Source organism: Diadema antillarum, unplaced genomic scaffold (genome assembly GCF_040938485.1).
Source record: "Diadema antillarum isolate AM-2024a unplaced genomic scaffold, OU_Dant_1.0 seq00000586_RagTag, whole genome shotgun sequence".
Lineage (NCBI taxonomy): Eukaryota > Metazoa > Echinodermata > Echinoidea > Diadematoida > Diadematidae > Diadema > Diadema antillarum.
The window spans coordinates 1,758,057-1,777,143 of record NW_027271520.1 but is presented as its reverse complement, the minus strand read 5'-3'; the positions used below and the strand labels follow the sequence as shown (position 1 = coordinate 1,777,143).

The 19,087-nt window shown below is 38.6% G+C and overlaps 1 protein-coding gene across 1 annotated transcript; it reads left to right on the top strand.

Moving 5' to 3' along the window:
* The first annotated feature begins 223 nt into the window (after window positions 1–223).
* Window positions 224–18,801, top strand: LOC139735618 (lysosomal cobalamin transporter ABCD4-like). The gene is made up of 14 exons (XM_071646374.1): window positions 224–392; window positions 3,654–3,772; window positions 5,594–5,721; window positions 5,931–6,073; window positions 6,793–6,909; window positions 9,782–9,907; window positions 11,009–11,154; window positions 12,048–12,169; window positions 14,296–14,387; window positions 15,268–15,296; window positions 15,360–15,572; window positions 16,675–16,874; window positions 17,617–17,836; window positions 18,172–18,801. Exons 1-14 carry the CDS (start codon window positions 358–360, stop codon window positions 18,357–18,359), a joined length of 1,878 nt encoding a protein of 625 aa, XP_071502475.1. The 5' UTR covers window positions 224–357; the 3' UTR covers window positions 18,360–18,801.
* Window positions 18,802–19,087: the final 286 nt, after the last annotated feature.

Genomic DNA, 19,087 nt, shown 5'->3' with positions numbered 1-19,087 from the left:
AGGCGCTGGGGATTGGCAGTGGGTACCGGGTGTTCAGAGTGAAACACGCACGTGAAAGAAACTGACCTTGCCTTGCCTTGCCATCAATGCTACGTTCTTTATTCCGCAGCGGTTGCCTGCTCCCTGCGCCATGCCTGCCGCAGCTGCTAGCTAGCAGGCTAGGCGTAGACACTTGTCTTTTGCCAGCGACTGATCACGCAAGCGATGCATTCGCTAGCTGCCTACTTGTACTGTAGTAAGACAAATTCGTATCATCTGTCTTTTCTAAGGAGAACTCAAGACATAGCATTGCACAGTCGGGCTCATAGTCACAAGTGTGTGTAAACTCTGACAGTAATCTAGCGCAAGTTGTTGGACATGGTCCGCCTGTGTGCATCGAAGCAAGCTGCAGGGTGAGTAATTATGAGTATGACTGCAGTTCATGAGTTACATTACAACCTGGTCCTAAGGTGAAGTATTGGAGAGATATTTGATATAGACAAATACAATGTGGATCTCCTTCCTGGGTGTCCTATTCTCATGACATAAAGACTCGACTCTGAGAGTCTGATCTGAACCCCTGGCATTAACTCATTCCATACTGAATATATTAAATGAATGAACTTGAACTTGAACTGAGTTGAATTCTGAAATCCCATCATAGACCACCAGGTTCCTGTACTTAACAGGTTAATAGTAGATGCACTACGATATCACATCAAATTTAGTACCGGTACCGGTAATTAAACTAAACTGGCGATGCACAGTCAGGGGTTTGAAATAAATCAAAATGTACCAAGGAATCTATCTAGTTTTCAACAGCCTCAATACAATGGTTGGTCTTTGGCCAACCGGCCAGAGCTCCAAGTTTGTTTAATTTCATCTTTCCATCTGAGAAGATGGTTGTATACTATAGCTCAAATTATATTCAATATCATGTAGCTTGTCTTGGAGTCTAAGTAAATTGCTATAGCGGGGACGGTATGATTACACACAACCGGGGTCCTTTGGATCCGGATGCAGGCGGGTTATACCGGCACCGACTGAGCTAAATAAAGTAAATCAAAACGTTTGTTGGTGTAATGAATAGCTGTGTATTGAAAATGTTTACCAGGTACTCACTTGCATTCCAATAGGGCAAGTCCAAGATAAGGTCCCCTCAGAAGGCAAAATTTCATCTTTGCTCAATATTGACAAATTTGGTATCATTTTGAAGCTTATGAGTTGAAGTTTTGATTTCCATGGAGGAAAAAATGATATTTTGTAAATTTATGCAAATTTCAAGGGCTTCATTTGCATAAATGTAAAACACAGCGTTACGTATGGGACATTTATAAAAATTCATATTTATTCAAAGGAAAGCAAATGATATTTGATTAATATGTGGACATAAGAAGTTCATCAGATAGTTTAACTTGGTATGAAAATTTAGGGATTATGCAAATGATTATGCAAATTAGCTCTTGTCCTATCATGAGATGTCCCATACGTAACAAAATGAGGTCATTTTTTTAGGTTTTTTCTAAAATTGCTAAGGTTATTTGAATGCCCTTTTGGAAAGTTCTAATTTATTGTTTAGAGAAATAAGATACCATAGAAAAAAGAAAAAACAGTAAAAAAAATATTCTTTATTAGGCATTGAAACAATGTTACGTATGGGACAAATGCGTTACGTATGGGACATCCTCATATATATTGCATGTGAATGCATGTACCTAGCTGGGAAGGTCTCTCAGTACACAAATGGTCAATCATCCTGGAGAAAGCATCCCAACTTTGTAGCTACTTTTTGAGTTATAGACACTTGAAACAATACATGTACTTGACTGAAAAATTTTCAGAAAGGGGGAGGGGAAGATGGCAAAATACACAATGAAAATCAGCATTAAAGGGATGGTATAGTTTTTGTAGAAATGGGGATTCAGTTTCCAACATTTTATGAGATGACTGGAAAGCAATAATACGAATTACTAAAGAGCATACAATTCTAAGACTAGAGGAATTCAAAGTTACATAATTTGATGGAGATCCAATTTGAAACGGTTGTGATATAAAAAAAAAAAATAATAGAATAAAGTAAAATGATTTTTTTTTAATTGCAAGTGATACACAAATTGTCCTTATTCAGTTTTCAATAGTAGCCACAACAAAATTCATGGGTATACATACTGAGGTGTGACTCAAATCAATGACCTGACTGCTAGACAGACATCATACATCTACTCGATTACTGGAATTCCACGCAGCAGGTATTGCTTATCTATTAAAATTAATATTTCTTGTGTCAAGTTGTTTTTTATTGAAACTAAATGGCAAACTGCCCTTCATCAATGGAAGTACACACTTTAAACTATTCATTTTTTTAGTAGTAACTATCCTGATAAAAATAGGGCATACATACTCAGGTTGGTCATAAAAAATATAGAATATGATTGAATATGATTATGATGGTAAATATTTGGGGGATGTTGTTCCCTTGACAATCTGGATCAGTATTTGAATAATTTCAACTGATTCCACCTCAATAATTATGCAAAAATTTGTTTATGGGTATTTTGCAAAATTATTTTGCAAAATACCCATAAACATGGTTCTTCACACACTAAACGAATGGGGGACAAAGGGCATGCATACTCGGGTTGGTCATAAAAATATAAAAATATGATTGAATATGACTATGATGATGAATATTTGGGGAATATTGTTTCCTTGACAATCTGGATCTGTATTTGAGTAGTTTCAACTGATTTTACTTCAATAATTATGCAAAATACCCATAAACATGGTTCTCAACACACTAAATGAATGGGGGACAAAGTGTCCCATATGTAACTGTCCCATACGTAACACGTCATGTCTGTCTTTAATTAGAACCTGTAATTAGAGCTTTTTGCCTAATGACATGAAACTTACCTGTGATAATCTTGAGTGTTGTGACTTTCATCACAGTGAGTTACAAGTTGTAGAATGAAATACTTTCAGAGAGTTTTGAGGTTAAAAAAAATGTTCCAAAAAACAAAATTTTTCTGGTCCCATACGTAACGGCACATATTTTCTCTTCTAGAATATGATTATCACGGTCATTTTTCTCAATTTTTTACATGATTATACTTCTCGTAGATATCAATCACCATGATAAAGTTCAATATGATCAAAGGCCATTAACACTATTTTTCAGGTCATAAAAGTCTCTGAATGTCCCATACGTAACGCGCGTGTTATCTTGGACTTGCCCAATAGTCAATGTATGGATTTTCTTCTTTTTTTTTTTGGGGGGGGGGGGGGGGAGGGGGGTGTTTTTGTTGTTGTTGTTTTTTTTTTCCTCTGTGAAGCCCTATAGTAAAGTAGGAACAAGCTTTAAAATTCTGTCTTTATTGATTTTTAGTGGCCTCCGGCCAACAGGCATACTTTTCAGCCAAAATGCGACAATCTTGCAGTTTTGTCTAGGCTTTCACGCTTTGACTGGTCGCATAGATTTGCAAAAATCTACATTGTGTGCATGCACTCCAGGCCAGGGCAGTAGCTACAATTGCATAGGTGAGGATGTTCTTCTCATCACAGCCCACCCCTACTCAGTGCTAACTTCAGGGACAAATGGATGCAAAGTTCTGTCGGCACTTCACTAGATTTTTCCTGTCCATACAATACATGTCACTTCCTTGCTCCCATTCCAGGTACAGGCTGGACATGCTGTTCCTGAACCGATTCCTGCACCTGGTCCCAGTCCTCTTCCGGTCCTGCCGATCTTCCCAGACAGGCCTCTTTTTGCTCCTGCTTCTTGTGGCTGGAGGAGGTACGCCTTACAACTTCATTTTATCTTCGTTACTTTTTAAAGTGTCTACTGGCTGACACTGAAGGTGTTCATGTCAGGGAGGTGCTAGCTAGAGTAGAAATGACTTGATGATGGTGATGATAATGGTGGTGGTGGTGGTGGTAATGGTGATGATGGTGATGATGGCGATGATGGTGATGATCGTGATGAAGATGATGATGGTGATGATGGTGATGATGGTGATGATGATGAAGAACAGCAACAGCAAAATATACATGACATATATTTATAAAGTTGCTGCAAAAGATAGGTCTTTAGTTCAGATTTGAAGATATCAAGGTTCTAACGACTGAAGTTTGTTTGTTAGAAAATTGCTCTCTTTTGAAGTCATGCATGACACCAGCGGGGAGATATGGGCTCAACTACAAGTGGTACCCAGGTGCTTTGACAGAAGAGCCCATCAGTGATCAGGACTAGCTCTCTCGGCACAAAAAAGACCTCCCCTGCTGCAGTTCACGCTCTTTCTATGTGCTGGCAACAGTGAATATGTGTACTTATCACTTAAATGTGATCCAAAGTCCCGTATAAGAGTTACACTTTTTAATTGAAAAAAAAAAAAAAAAAGTAGAAAGACATGCTTCTGGAATGCGCTTTAGCGGAGTACTTGTTTGAAAGACCCAGTACTGTAAAACACAATATTTTCGCAGCATGAAATTTTCGCGAATTGGAGCCGACTGCCTTTCACGCGGCATGAAATTTTCACAAGTTGCCTCAAACATTCAATGCTTTAATACATGTATAGTGTAGACAAGAATTTTCATGTGCATTTTAATTTTGCAAATCTTGCCTCTCGTTAAATTTTCGAAATTAAAATGCATGTGAACATTCCTTGTTTTTCAGTATGTCAGAACCCAGACCTTGTACTACAGAACCCAGAATAGCCTGTAATGGTGTAGGCCCTACATTGAAATTGAAAGGAAAGGGTAATGTGATGCAGTAGTTGGTTTGTATAAAAAATATTTAGGGTTCATACAGTTATCTAAGTGTAATAAACTTTGAGTGACATTATTGTTTGATTTGCAGGCCCAGAGACAACAAACTAAATGAGATAAGTCCTCGAGATGGAGTTTCTAGTCATAAGTTTACAAACACAGAGGTCATAGTCGGCAGGAACAAACAAAACTATTTTATCATCATCTTTAATAGCCCAGGACTTATGTACCTTTGTATCTTGGAGCTATTCATGTACAATATACCCGGTAGTTGATATTCGCAGCTCCAACCCCCCCCCCCCCCCACCTCAAAACTGATAAGTCAAAAATCAAGTACAGTAGCAACAATATGAAAGTCTGGTTTATCCTCCATGGTCTGCAAACAAGAAATTAAAACATGGTGTTGAATTTTCAGTTTGTTGTCTTTTTATTGCCTTAGACAGCAGCTAGAGGTCATAAGGTTAAGGGCATGACTTTTCAGCAGATACAGTTTATACTCACACAGTCATTTAGAATATGCTGCATAATTTGTATTCACATGGGCTGCCATTCTAAACAAGAATTTATAGAAGAGATGAGTGTAGTGACATACTAGAAACAAGAGAACAGTATTATTTTTTATAACAAAGTTGGTCAATTCATATAGATGGGACATGAAAAATATCAGTATCAACTTTGATATTGAGGTTCAGTTTCCCATTGCTTGAGTATCCATGAAACAGTCTGCCTTGAAATGTACAGCTGTAACATGCACACACACACACACACACACACAACACAACACACATGGACACGCACACACACGAAATCAAAGCTTTGATTTCTTCTGTTCTACTGTTTCCACTCACAGAGCAAGTGGCCGCATATTTTGTAGGCTTGATCCCCAGCCACTTCTACGTAGTCCTCCCTGCTCAAGACTGGCATGGCTTCATCACTACATTGTGGCAGTCCCTTCTTTACATCATACTCATAGCACTGGTAAGCAAGTCTAGCATCCATTCTATGTGCCATTGCATATATTATTATTTTTTTTAAAGTATAATTTACAGCTGTATCTCGGAGAACATGTCTTTGTAAAAGTTATTTGGTTTATGTGTCAAGTTTTGTTTGTAATGTCTGTGAAGATTAACCCATTAAGGACGAGTATGTACCTGGTTGTCTCTTCTTGTCTTTTCTTGTCTCAACAGATCAAGAGCACAAAGACGTACATCAGCAAACTCCAGTACGTAAAATGGAGGGGATCTCTAACAACCCACCTGCATTCTCTCTACTTCAGGGCATTCAACTACTACAAGCTGAACGTCCTGCAAATTGGCAACATCGACAATACGTGAGTGGCACAAAACTGGTGGGACTAGCATTATACTGTATAAAAGGAATTTGAGATCAGTCATTGCTTGTCTTTGTATGATTGTTTGCACATTTGTATGTTTTGTGTGTGCGTATCTTATTTTGATTGTTATTGACCTTTTCAGGATCCTAAGTTTGCCATTTTGTTTTGTTCATGATTTGAAAGGTTTGTAGAAGATATTTGTTGATAAATTGTTGTCTTATATTCTGGTTATTTTTATCACATTTTCAGATGTCCTTTATAGTTTTGTGCCAGAGATGAAAAAATAAAAAATAATAGGCGTAAAGTGCACCATAATGAGTGAAAAAGACATGTATGTATACACTAAACTCGTCATTAATGTACAGATGAATGGATGTAGCAATACTGTGAAAGTGGTAATTTCACATTTGTATAATTCTCCGCGCTTGGCCGAGTAAGATAGATTTTGCATGTTTTTATTCCACTTGATCAAAATATAACAGAAACTATTTAGCAAAAATTTGCTGGCTTTTGATTTCATGTTGGTTTCATGCAGCACGAAATGAACAAACTAATTTCACACCTCAAAGATGTCCACGTAGACCAAGACGTTGATTTTATTGAAGGAGTGGCTCATTTAAAAAAAAAAAAGATATAAAGATAAAAAAATTCATATTGTATCAATATTTCTAAGAAGGAGACTGTCTAGACTTAACCTTATTTTCCTTGCTGCCCAGAGATCAAAGAATAAGTCAGGACGTTGAGAGACTTTGCAACCAACTCAACCTGGTGGTCCCAACACTCATCGTCTCCCCATTCACCATAGCGACGTACACCTACCTCACGTACCGGATGTAAGTATTTACCCTACTGAAATGCTGCATAAATCTAGAAGGTGTAGACCTACCTTTGGTTGTTCAGACACCACCGCTTAACCTTCTCAGGGCCAATGTATGACAATTACACTGACGTACATAGTGAGATGATTAAAAGTACTAATAGGGTTGGAATAGGACAAGCTAGAAGTTTTGAATTGGAAATAACCTGTATCAACATCTGTGTGTTTAGTTTAAAATCCCCTTTCCACTCTTAGCTACATGTGCAATCGAAACAATGCAAAATATCGATCGGGCACGAGGTAGAATAGAGCATGCGCTGATGGGCTCAAAAACTCTTTTCTTCTACACAAAGTAGGCACCTGAATGGGGTCAGCAATCTTAAAGCAAATTTGTGCTGAGCTCAACCTGGTTTGCTAGGTACATGTACATCTTCATACAGAGTGTACAAGTTTTACATCATAATTAGCGTGCACTATATTGGAAAAAAGGGAAATAATACTGTGATGCACACGGTTTTCACAGAGAAAGAAAACTGATATTGGTAGAAGAGACTCTAATCTTTTTGTCAAAGCCATTTCACTGGGCAGCAAAACACAAATAAGCATTAATTAAAAGGCCACAAATGCAGGCACTCTTGTCTACATTTTGGGAACCTGGTAAAATACACCAGGTTCACGTAAGGAACAGGTTATACCTTCCATTAAATGTTTACAACATAGTGATAGCAAAGAGACCTTGTGTAGTATTTCACATGCCATATTTAGGCAGAACAGGAGATTAATCCAGAATGGTAGCGTGTAGTGTTTGCATTGTAGTTTCCTGCATTTTGTCTCATTTTGTGAAGTTTATTCTGGGCCCTGTTTTAATGGAGATCAGTAAATGTTGTCATTACACTAATAGTCATGGCTCGACACTAACTTTTTTGTTTGGTGGCCCGATGGGGCCACCAAAATCCTAAATTTCAAATTTTTGGTGGCCCGAGAGAAAAATTTGGTGTGCCGAAAAAAACCCCAATAAAAACATTAAAAGTCCTGTTTTTTTTAATGAGTCAAATATTTAAGTTTTATGAGAGTAAGAATTAGAAGTTGTACATATCTACTCATAAATAAACTTCAACAAACTTGCAACACTCACTCTCAGGCACTCATTCAGTCCTTTTCATCCATCCTTTAAACAAATTTAACTGCTAATTTCCGGCGCAAAAAGTTACGAATTTATTGACATACTTTTAAAAGATTTTGGTGGCCCGACTTTCATGTTTGGTGGCCCCGGGCCACCGGGCCACCGTTAGTGTCGAGCCCTGTAATAGTAGTTTCTAAAGAAATAGATAAAATACTTTTATCTGATTTGATGTTGCCCTGTATTACCATGGAATCTGAGATAATTTACTGGAGATTGCTATTTGAATCGGGTTCCTTTTTAATTTCGCTTGGGATGCATAGAAAATATTAAAGGAAAACCAGTTATTCACAGCAATACCAGTGTGTGTTCATTCATTGTTAAATTTTTACAATGATTTATTACTATGCACACTACCACCACGGTACTCATACTACTGTAAAAGCCCCATTCAAAAGGGCAGAGCATACTTTAGTCGTCTTTTTCTGTCAAGAAAAGTCTTTTAATCCTTCCTAGCATGTTACTTCTTTCTGAAGGTTAACATTGTACTCCAGTAAATGGTCAACATTTAGTCACCACTTCACATGAGAAGTTGTGATTGTGGATATGGTACTTATTTTCCCATGAGAATGTCTCTCACTCAGTGTAAACACAAGGAGATATTCTTGCTATATTGTTCTTGTGTAGTGTTGGTACTTCTCAAGCTCTAAATCCGGTGACTTGTCAACACTTGAACTACACCAAACACCAACTGTATGATTCTTCACATCAAAATCTAGTCCAGTAATTGTAAACACCTGCTCTACACCAAACACTCTGTAAACTTCTTCACATTCATGTGTCCTCTGTGTATTTGCTTGTCTTTTGTATCGTACAGGATACTTGACGAGCCCAAAATACATATGCCCACAGTTTTGTTTAGTTATGCATTTTTGAAGGTTAAGATTTCCTTCAACAAGCAGTGGTACTCAAACACTGTAAGAAAACATTTTATTTGTTGGTTTGAAACATGTTTCCACAAGGTGAAGACTCTTGCAACAACACTCCATTATATAAACGCCCAAGTGGGATTTAATGGTGTGTTCTTGTTTGTGGTTCTCCTTCTCTCTCTTTCTCCTTTTCGTCTCTTCTTTTTATACATCCCCTTGAATTTTTACATGTAGTTAGTGATCGACAAGAGCCCTTAAGGAGCTGAGCCACAGTAAGATGTTCAAACTCACTTTTAAAGGATGGTATAAATTTTGTTGAGATTCAGATTTTGCCTTTTTGCAAGATAATTAGAAACCACTTTGAAATATAAAACAGCATACAATTCTAAGAGGAATTCAAAACTACTTGCAGGCCGTTCTCGCGTGTACCATAATGTGTACTTGCGCTACAGTAGAGTTGGAGAGAGAAATTCAAGCAGGAGCTCATTCGCTAGCATAGAAGAAATTTCTTGCTTGTGTTCCTCGTAGGTTTCCCCATTGAATCTCTCTGTATATGCCGAATATTTTTGCAAGGTTTTTATTTTCGCGAGTCGGGTGCTACTCGCGAAATTAAAGACTCACGGAAATATTGACTCTGATCCCAATGTGATGTTACGTACGCTTGTACATTTCTCCGTTCATACAAACTCCACGATCGCGAATTTAACTACTCGCAAAATCATCGGGAATTCCCGATTCGTGAAATATTGGACTCGCGAAATATATGGCGTGTACAGTGTCACCCAGGTCTAGCATGAAACAGGCGTTTGAAATCCTTTCTGTACATCTTCTGTCCTCAGAACTGGCTACCTTGGTCCGGTGGTCATCTACAGTTACTTCATCATAGGAAGTATCATCAATCGCTTCATCATGTCACCGGTGGTCAACCTCACATACCAGCAGGAGAAGCGGGAAGGAATCTTCAGGTGAGCCATCCAATCACAGCGTATGCTGTCGTGCAATGCATATTCATTTTCCTGTGAATATTGATTACCTCATGAATATTGACCAATTATCAAAATGATGCTCATGGCATAATAGAATTCATTTGCTGTTACAGAATATGCATGACAATTTTTTATACTGTATGTTATTCCTCTCATCTCTGTTTTCTGCTGTGTTTCAAGTTAGATGCATGCACTACTTTAGCAAACCGTTGTAATGTTTTTATGACTGTTGGGATCGAGCACAAAACAAGCCTATTTATGAAACATTCCTGATATATGGTAAGACAAAGTTAGCAAATAACTCTTGAAAATTGTCAAGTTGCCCTGCACCTTTGTGAATGATGTGTAACACATAAGTGGGAGCCGGGTGCCTTTAAAAGTTTCTACAGATAAATGGCCCTATAAATCATCATCATCATCATCATCATTATCTGACAAACTTGCCAGCATCCTGAAAAGGAGATAAAAGAAAAAACAAACTGGCTCTCATCTTTGAACAAAATTCATGCTATCCAATTAATACCATTAACTATTTACCATCCCTCTCCTCTGCCTATTAAACCCCGTCGCACTTCTCTTCCCCTCCCTATCCCCTATCCTATCCCATACGGATGTCTTCCCTACCCCCTCCCCTACCTCATTCCCTTCCTTTCCCTTCCTTATTTCCAACCGCATCCCAATCACTTACGTTCCATTCACTCTTCCCTACCCCACCCACCATTCTCTTCCTTCCCTCTGCCCATCCATCCCCATCCCTTCCCCTCACTTTCCCCTAACCCATTCCTACTATCCCTTCCATACCCTCTCATCTACCCCATCTGCCCTCCCATCCCTTCCCCACCCTTCCCCCATCCTTTCCCTTCACCCTACCCTATCACCCTCCTTTCCTTCCCTTCTCTCTTCCCTTCCCTATTCCTGCCCTCTTCCTCCTCTCACCCCATTTGTTACATTATCACCTCTCTCCCCTCCTCTCCCCCTCTCCCCTACCCCACACCCCGTCCCTTCCCCCGTACCTTCCTGTTTATCTCCCATTTCCATTTCTTACATCATCACCCCACTCCCCCTTGCCCCCTCAAACAGGTTCAAACATGCCCAGCTGAGAGCAAACTCAGAGTCAGTGGCATTCTACTCGGCTGGCCGGGCGGAGCAAGGCAACGCGGACAGAAAGCTGTGGGACTTGCTGGGCATCCAAATCAACCTAACCAACTGGGAATTCTGGCTTAATGGTACATCAGCAATAATCAAAGAAGAAAAGAAAGAATCTTATAGTGTAGAGAAAACAGCACAGAGCAAATTAGGTCAAATCAAGTCCATATAAACTTGTCTTTTCTTCACTTTTGTGCTGTCTGTGTTTCTCCCAACTTTTGGACTCTTAGTCTTTCCATTGAGAAGAGGAGCGGAAAATGGAGAATGACAGAAGATTTTAATATTGCAATATGTACAATCACAATATAGCCCTCATAAAGTTTGAGGCATTAAACCTGAGAAGAGTGGCAAAATGAATAATTTCAGCAAAAAGGTTTAATACATGTAGTGTACAAAGACATATCTATAGTTGCTTAGCTTAATTGACTCATGCCTGAATTTTTGATATTCAAAACTTTATAGTTTTCATGCAGATTGATACTATGATTTGAAACTTGTGTGAATGAGTAGGTGGAGAAAGGCTGGGCTGATGACTGTTCCCACCCTCCCCCCCCCCCCCCCCCCCTTTGGCAGCAGCAGATTTAGTCTAAAAGTTGCTCTTGTTTACATAGCTGTGCCTTGGAACCCATTTTTATATTCAAACAGAAGATTGCAATTTTGAATCTCAAATCTTACTCTCGATTAAATTTGTAATCGAGAACCAAAGTGACAATATTAGCAAAATAATGTAAATATTTTGCAGGAGAAAATACAATTTACAGCAAATTTATGTTACAGGAGACAAGACTTTAAGTAAGTAGCTGCCTTTGTGAATTGCAGTCATCTTTAGAAATTTGCGATAATAAAACCCAGATGAAATATACCTCTCATGCAATAATACAGGCACTGGTGTATATCTCACACATTGCATATTAACATACTCTTTTTGCTAACAGATTTGTAACACTTGATCATAATTTTCTTCACATGACAGTGGCAGTGAACCTCTTTGATTACATCGGCGGCATTCTGAGTTACATTATCATCGCCATCCCCATCTTTGCTGGGATCTACAGCGGACTCCCGGCCACCGAGATATCTAGTCTTATCAGTAAAGTGAGTACAGTCTCTTTGGAACAAACTCCCTTTTCACATTTGAATTTCCCAAAGTGTAGACATGTTTTAAATAAATGTTTAAATCAATGCTTACATTATGTAATCACTTGTATTTTTATTATATGTGACCCTGCATCACAAAACAAACAGAAAATCGCTAGACATGGATTTTTAATTAAGAGTAGATTCTGAAAGAGCAGACTCTAAGCTTTAAAATGATGTATAACTCAATTCAAATGGATTCTCCTAACCTATCTAAATATTGGAAAGAAAGGACACACTCTGGAAAGTGTGAACTAAGAAAACAGGCTCTAAAGTACAGGATGTATTCAAGCGCTTTATCTTTACCAAGCTATGCCAGCTGTGGGATGAATGGAACAAAAAACAGGATGTTGACCACCATAGCAACAACAATGAAGGGATTATTAGATTAAGCTGAAATTAAGTACAGTTGAACCTCTCTTATCCGGCCTCCCTTTATCCGGATCTCTCTATTATACGGACGCAATCTCGCCGTGATTTTTTTCTTTTTTTTTAATAATTACGGGAGGAAAGGGGGATTCCCAACTCCTTGAGAACTCCTACACAAACACACATGAATTACATATACTTAATACATTTCTTCATAATAATTTAGGTAAATCATCCCAAGAATTTATAAAAGAAAATGATTTCATTCTTGCAAACACGAACCTCTATTTTGGGGTCTGTTACTGAGTGTAACAATGAAAAGGTTGCAGTATACACATTACTACATGTGGTACTACTACAATGGGTAACATCAGTACATGTGTATGTATACGTACATGTATAAAGCATTGAGTCTCCCGTATCCGGCCAAATCCCTTACCCGGATGAGCCCCGGTCCCGACTTGTCCGGATACGAGAGGTTCAACTGTATGCTTCATTAGCACATTCTGTCCATGATTAATACTAAATTTCAATGCAGTAGCATTATTCTCTTTAAAGTTATTGGAGTTGAAAGTGAAGTGTACACTATGGACAGAGTTTTTGAGAAATGGGAAGAGGGTTCTATGAGAAACAACTAAACACACTATTCCACCAAAAAGTGTGTTTTATGATCCCAAACTTTAATATGATATAGAAAAGGACTTGCTCTCTAAGAAAATATGAAAAACTCAAGATTGGTTAGGTTGACCCATTTCACCTATTTTCAGTCCTCACACAAAATCACTGTGTGCGACTTTTTGTTCGTTTTGTGGTGCACGGTCACATATATACATCATGATATTGATAACTGTATTCTGTAATTTGATTAAATCTTTAATGCACTTAGAAATGCCCATATTAAGTGCTACGTAAGTGTTATCTTTTATTATTATCATTGTTATTATTCAATTGAATTGAATTGAATTGAATTGAATTATTATTATTATTATTAAGCTTTTTTTTATCAGCATTTAGTTAAAGTTTCTCGAAACTATACCAAGATAAATTAATAAATAGTAGATAATCACTAATCATTGGTAATATCAGTTGCCAGACATCAGTGCCAATTTGAAAAGAAAAAAGAAAAAGAAAGGAGAAAGGGTCAAAATGTCCAGACTGTAGGCTTTTACATATCATTTTATCCACTACAATTGAAAAGAAACACATGTCAACATTTTTATCTAAGCACTTTGTTCAAGGAAAGAAGGTCACATTTAATATTAAAACTTGCCTAGGCCTTTAATGGGAGACAAGAGAGCAAGAAGGCAATTTAACCCGTTGAATATGAGTTCCGAGTATACTTGAGCAGGTGCCTATGGGAAATGCGTGTTGTAGCAAAATCTGCCCGTCCTCAACGTGTTAAATTGGTATAATAGGCCAGTGAGTTGAGAAGGAATCCATGGCACCAAGGAATTCTCCTGTTATGAACAAGGCACCTGGACAAATACAAATACTTTGCTTCCCTGCCTTCTCATCTTAATCAAGGTACCTTCAGTTGATATCTGGAAGTTGTGACAAGTTGCATATTATAGCCTTCCATATGGAATCTATTGTGATCTGTTGTGAATCTATCTTGTTGCCTTCAAACCGGGGCAGACCTGTGTTTAATTGATACATCAGGTTCGTTGAAGGAAGGCATTTTAATCTTTTTTCTTGTGTTGTTGTTGTTTGTCCAGTATTCTTTCCAGACAATGTATCTGATCAGCTGCTTTTCTCAGCTTATTGACCTGTCTAACAAGATCTCAGACATTGCTGGCTACACACACAGGTAATTTCTGGTCCCATTGCTTAAAGAAAAAAGAAAAGAAAAAAAAAAGCAATATGTTGTTATAATTGCTACTTGCATTCTTTTACACTTTTGTGACAAAAGCTGAAAAGACCCACCCCCCCCCCCCCCCCCCCCCATGAAGATTAATAATTGGACAACTACAAGTCGATTTTTAAGTTGTTGCTATGGTAGCTGCATATATTGTCAGTTGTACTCACATAATCTGGCTTCCGGATCTGATGCATAGAAGTTGTGCCATATCTTAGCACTGAACAGATCCATGCGAGGTCAAAAGACTATAGCATGTGTACGTGCATGAAGCAACTCCTCTTTTGTATAATGAACCTGGTATAGAAAGTAATCAAAAGTCCCGGTAGGGCTTGTGTACAATAGAACTTTCAATATTATATGTGATTAGAAATAATGGATGCTGGACATTATATTTATGAAGGAAGCCAATCACAAACAGGTATTATTTGTCCGTGCTCTTGCCATCAACCCCAATTATGTCCTACAGCAGCGTGGGATTTAGATTATATCCTACTGTAAAAACCAAAAAAGGTAAATGTGTCACATCCCAATATTTTCCTAACCCTTAGTCCCAACTACTCACTTACATCACTGCAAGCACTTACTTTGCAGTGAGGTCCATTAAACGCAGGAGTGCCACAGTCACAGAGGTGTGGTGATGTGCTTGGGGGGTTGTGCTGAATGTGAATGTTGTATCCACTATGGCAATAATTTTGTCATTTCCTAGCATTCTCAGCCATGGGGTAAGTGAAAATAAACTGAGAGAAAAAAAAGAGGGTCAGATTGTTTGGATCGACATTAAAATGTTTTGGATTTGTTATCTTTTTTTTTTCAAATTTTGTCGTTTCAGAATTGGTGAACTGCTCGAAAGCCTGGAGAGCTTTCCTCCCGATGGTGGTGCGGCTGAGAGGTCAACATCCTCGCCCCCAAAGACCAGCGGAGCTCTCCACCTCGGGGCGGACAACGACCTCCATCTCGTGACCGACACCCAGTTCCTCATCACGGAGACGGAGCGAGACCGGGAGTACATGTCGGAGGACCTTGGTCTGGCCGGCGAGGAAGGTGAAGAGAGCAGCAGTGTGGATAGCCTCATAGCTTTCCAGCTGGACCAGGTTGCCGTGGCGACCCCAACCAAGGACGATATTCTCATCAAAGGTGCGATGGAATAACTTTGGAAGGATGCGAATCTTGCATCACTCTTGGGTGCAAACTTGAACTGAGCATGATCCCTTTAACACATAAAACAAACAAGACCACATTAGCTTGATGTATTTGTTTTTAAATAATCCTGTCAGCATAACTTTTCCTGATCAAACCTTCTGTGTTTCTTTCCTTTTGATAATTTCAAATCAACATTGAGTGTTTCCTGATATCAAACCATTCTGATATTAGATCTTGTGTAAGAAAAGCCATTGCCTACAGGAATCTTAAAGGTCCTACACAAAACCTATAGGATTTTAGGAATCTTGTAGACAACAGATTAAGAAGTGACTTGATTTTCTAATTCCAGAAGTACAAATTAGCATCAGATATGTGAGTTTACTTCTCAGTTTTAACCCGTTGAGGACGGTTTGATTTTGCTACAACACGCATTTCCCGTAGACACTTGCCCGAGTATACTCAGGACTCGTCCTCAATGGGTTAAAGTCCTTATAACAATCATAAGACCCTTATGAGGACCAAATGGGGAAAAAGATGTTTTCATTTTAGATGGACATAGACTTACATTAGGTAGATCAATAACAAGTTGCCTTGATCAAGTGGGAGAATGGCCTTGTTTGAAGATGGCTTGTAGTAGTATTTGACATTGAATGTCCTTTGTTTTTTGTGCAGAATGATGTCATTCATAGGTACACGTGTATTAATTTATAGACATTTTCCTTGTATGCTTTTATTTCTTGTATGTAAAAACAAGTTTGCGTGTACAATTCCAAATGCATGATTATGTAAACCAGTATCTACAGCTATACTGTTTCATGTGCTAAACATAAGCCACCATCTTCATTTGCATTTGTCACTAACTCTACAGATTGTATCATTTCAATTGTAATTATGGAGTAATCACATTCAACATAGCACTGTGTACACTTTTCATGTTATGGACATAGATATACGAGAATAGATTATGATATTGTTCACGTTATGTCATTGAATTTGTCATGAGGGAAAATTTATGGAAATGAATTTCATACAAATGTATTAGCAGTCACCATAGCCCTCAACTCCTCCCCACCCCCAACATTTTCCCCATAAATAGATCTGACCCTGGAGGTGGTGGAGGGTCGTAACATCCTCATCACAGGGGCCACGGGCAGCGGCAAAACGTCTCTGCTGCGTGTCCTCCATGGAATCTGGCCTGTGCAGGAGGGTACCGTGGAACAGAGGGGGGTTGGCCCACTGGACGTCATGTTTCTCCCCCAGAAAGCATACCTCACAGATGGAACCTTACTGGAACAGGTACAAGCAATTGCGTCAGTTTAAGCAAAGTTTACTATTAAATTGCCTTGTTCTTATTTTTCTATGTTGTTGTTATGGTGCCTCTGCCCCCAAAAGGTTGCATAAGGTACAATGTCTCCATGTTGTCTTTGTATCTCATCTGTCCTTACTCCTACAATCTTGTTGAATCATTATTTTTTCTGTTTTTCTTTTCTTTTCTTTTTTTTTGGGGGGGGGGGGGGGAGGTTACCCAGTGCTAAGATGCTAATTCTTCAATACCAGATTCATTTTAAGATGTAAAAGAAAATACATATATTTGGCTCCAGAGAAAGTCTTCTATACAGGTTAAAACCGCTGTGCTGGGGGGATTACCTCTACAGCAAAGTCTGTTTTGTGTACAATATTGTTAATCAAACAACTGTTAATCTATCAACTTCATTGCTTCTACAACAACCATGAAATTCACCAATCAAAAGTGACCAACAGTTAAAACACAAAGATAAACAACAGCAATGAATTTTACGTAGTGATCAGCTACTTGTTTTTCTCTAAGCATTTTTGTCATTGTTTAGAGCATTATTTTGTTTGTTTGAAGTCCTTTCCAGCCACCTTTTAATGTGCTTTTTTATAATTCCACCACTTGTGCTGTACATCATTCTATTTTTAGAAGTCTTGGGCGTGGTATATCTTTCAAGTGGAGTTGAATAGAATGAGGTGAAATGTAATGAAATGCAATATGCCCATTGTTATAAACGATCCACAGATGATGTATCCAACCAGAGCACCAAGGTACGGAACGGTAGGACCAGACCAGGAGCAGCTCCTTGGACAGATCCTGGACCAGGTTGGTCTGGAAGGCCTGGTCCAGCGTTGTGGGGGACTGACAGCCCCTGTGTCATGGAACTGGTATGACGTCCTGACCCCCGGAGAGGCCCAGTGCTTGGCCTTTGCCAGACTTCTCCACCACCGACCAAAGTTTGCCTGTGAGTCCACTCTAACAGTTCCTCATAGAGTTTTGTCAGACAATACAAACAACAACAACCAAAGAACTTTTGGCAGTATTCTGTTACTTTTGTTACTTAAATCAAACCAAGATAATTGTTGTCAGCTTGTAAGTAAAATAAGATTGATCATTGCCTTCAATTTCTGACTTGCTAATTATCCGAGTAAAAAAGAAATATGTCACTACCTTCATGCTGATTCTAAATAGTTGTTTTGTTTTGTTTTGTTTTTTCTCGACATTGTCCTCAGTTGCAGGTAAATTAATTTTAATTTCATGTTATTTATTTAGATGTTAATTTTTTTTTCCTCTTTGCAGTGCTGGATGAAGCCACCAGTGCCGTCCCGGTGGAGAGGGAAGCGCAGCTCTACGCACTCTGCCGCCAGTACGGCATGACGGTGGTCAGCGTCGGCCATCACATCACCCTGAAGAGATTCCACGACGCGGAGCTGACGCTCACCGGTCAAGGCGGATGGACACTTGTGGACATTTCCCACATTGAATGATTGCATCTTTTTGTGTCCGTGTGTTAATTTTTCGTTTGCTCTTTCATCTGTCCCTGCCACATCATTGTACACTCAAGCTGGTCATCACAAGAAACAGACAGTCGTCCTGTGCGTGTTTTGTTCTACAAATATTCTGACAATTGTAGCAAGAAGGCACGGCTTGAAATTAGTGGTGGCCTTGAGCCGCTAGAATTAAAGGTACAGTTCACCTTTTGGAGCAGTGATTTAAAAAATGTTCGAGATATCACATTTGATGCATATGTGTATGTCAGTTGTACCACAAAACATCCCACCATGTAAAAATTGTGCAATGAAGCCTAAAATAAAAGAAGATATCGTTATTTTTCTCAATAAACCATTAACTGTAGACGATTTAGTCTAGAAACATTTTTATTATAACTTTTGTTCACATTTTGTATATTTAACAATACATACATCTAAATTGAACTGTACTAATTCAAATTTTTACATTGGTTGTTTCTATCCCTAACTCGCATTTTAGAACTACACTTAGTTTGAAACACTAAAGCTGGGTTTTGTTTCGTATGTCACAACACTGAACTTCCAAAAAGGATAACATTTGGTGGCCCAATGAGGCAACTAATAATCAAAATGGATTTTTAAATTTCCCTTCATTTTGGGCCACCACATTTCTTCTTTGGGCCACCAAGAGTTAGAATTCAAAGATTGTAGTGGTCTGAATAAGCCACCAGGAAAAAAAAAAAAAA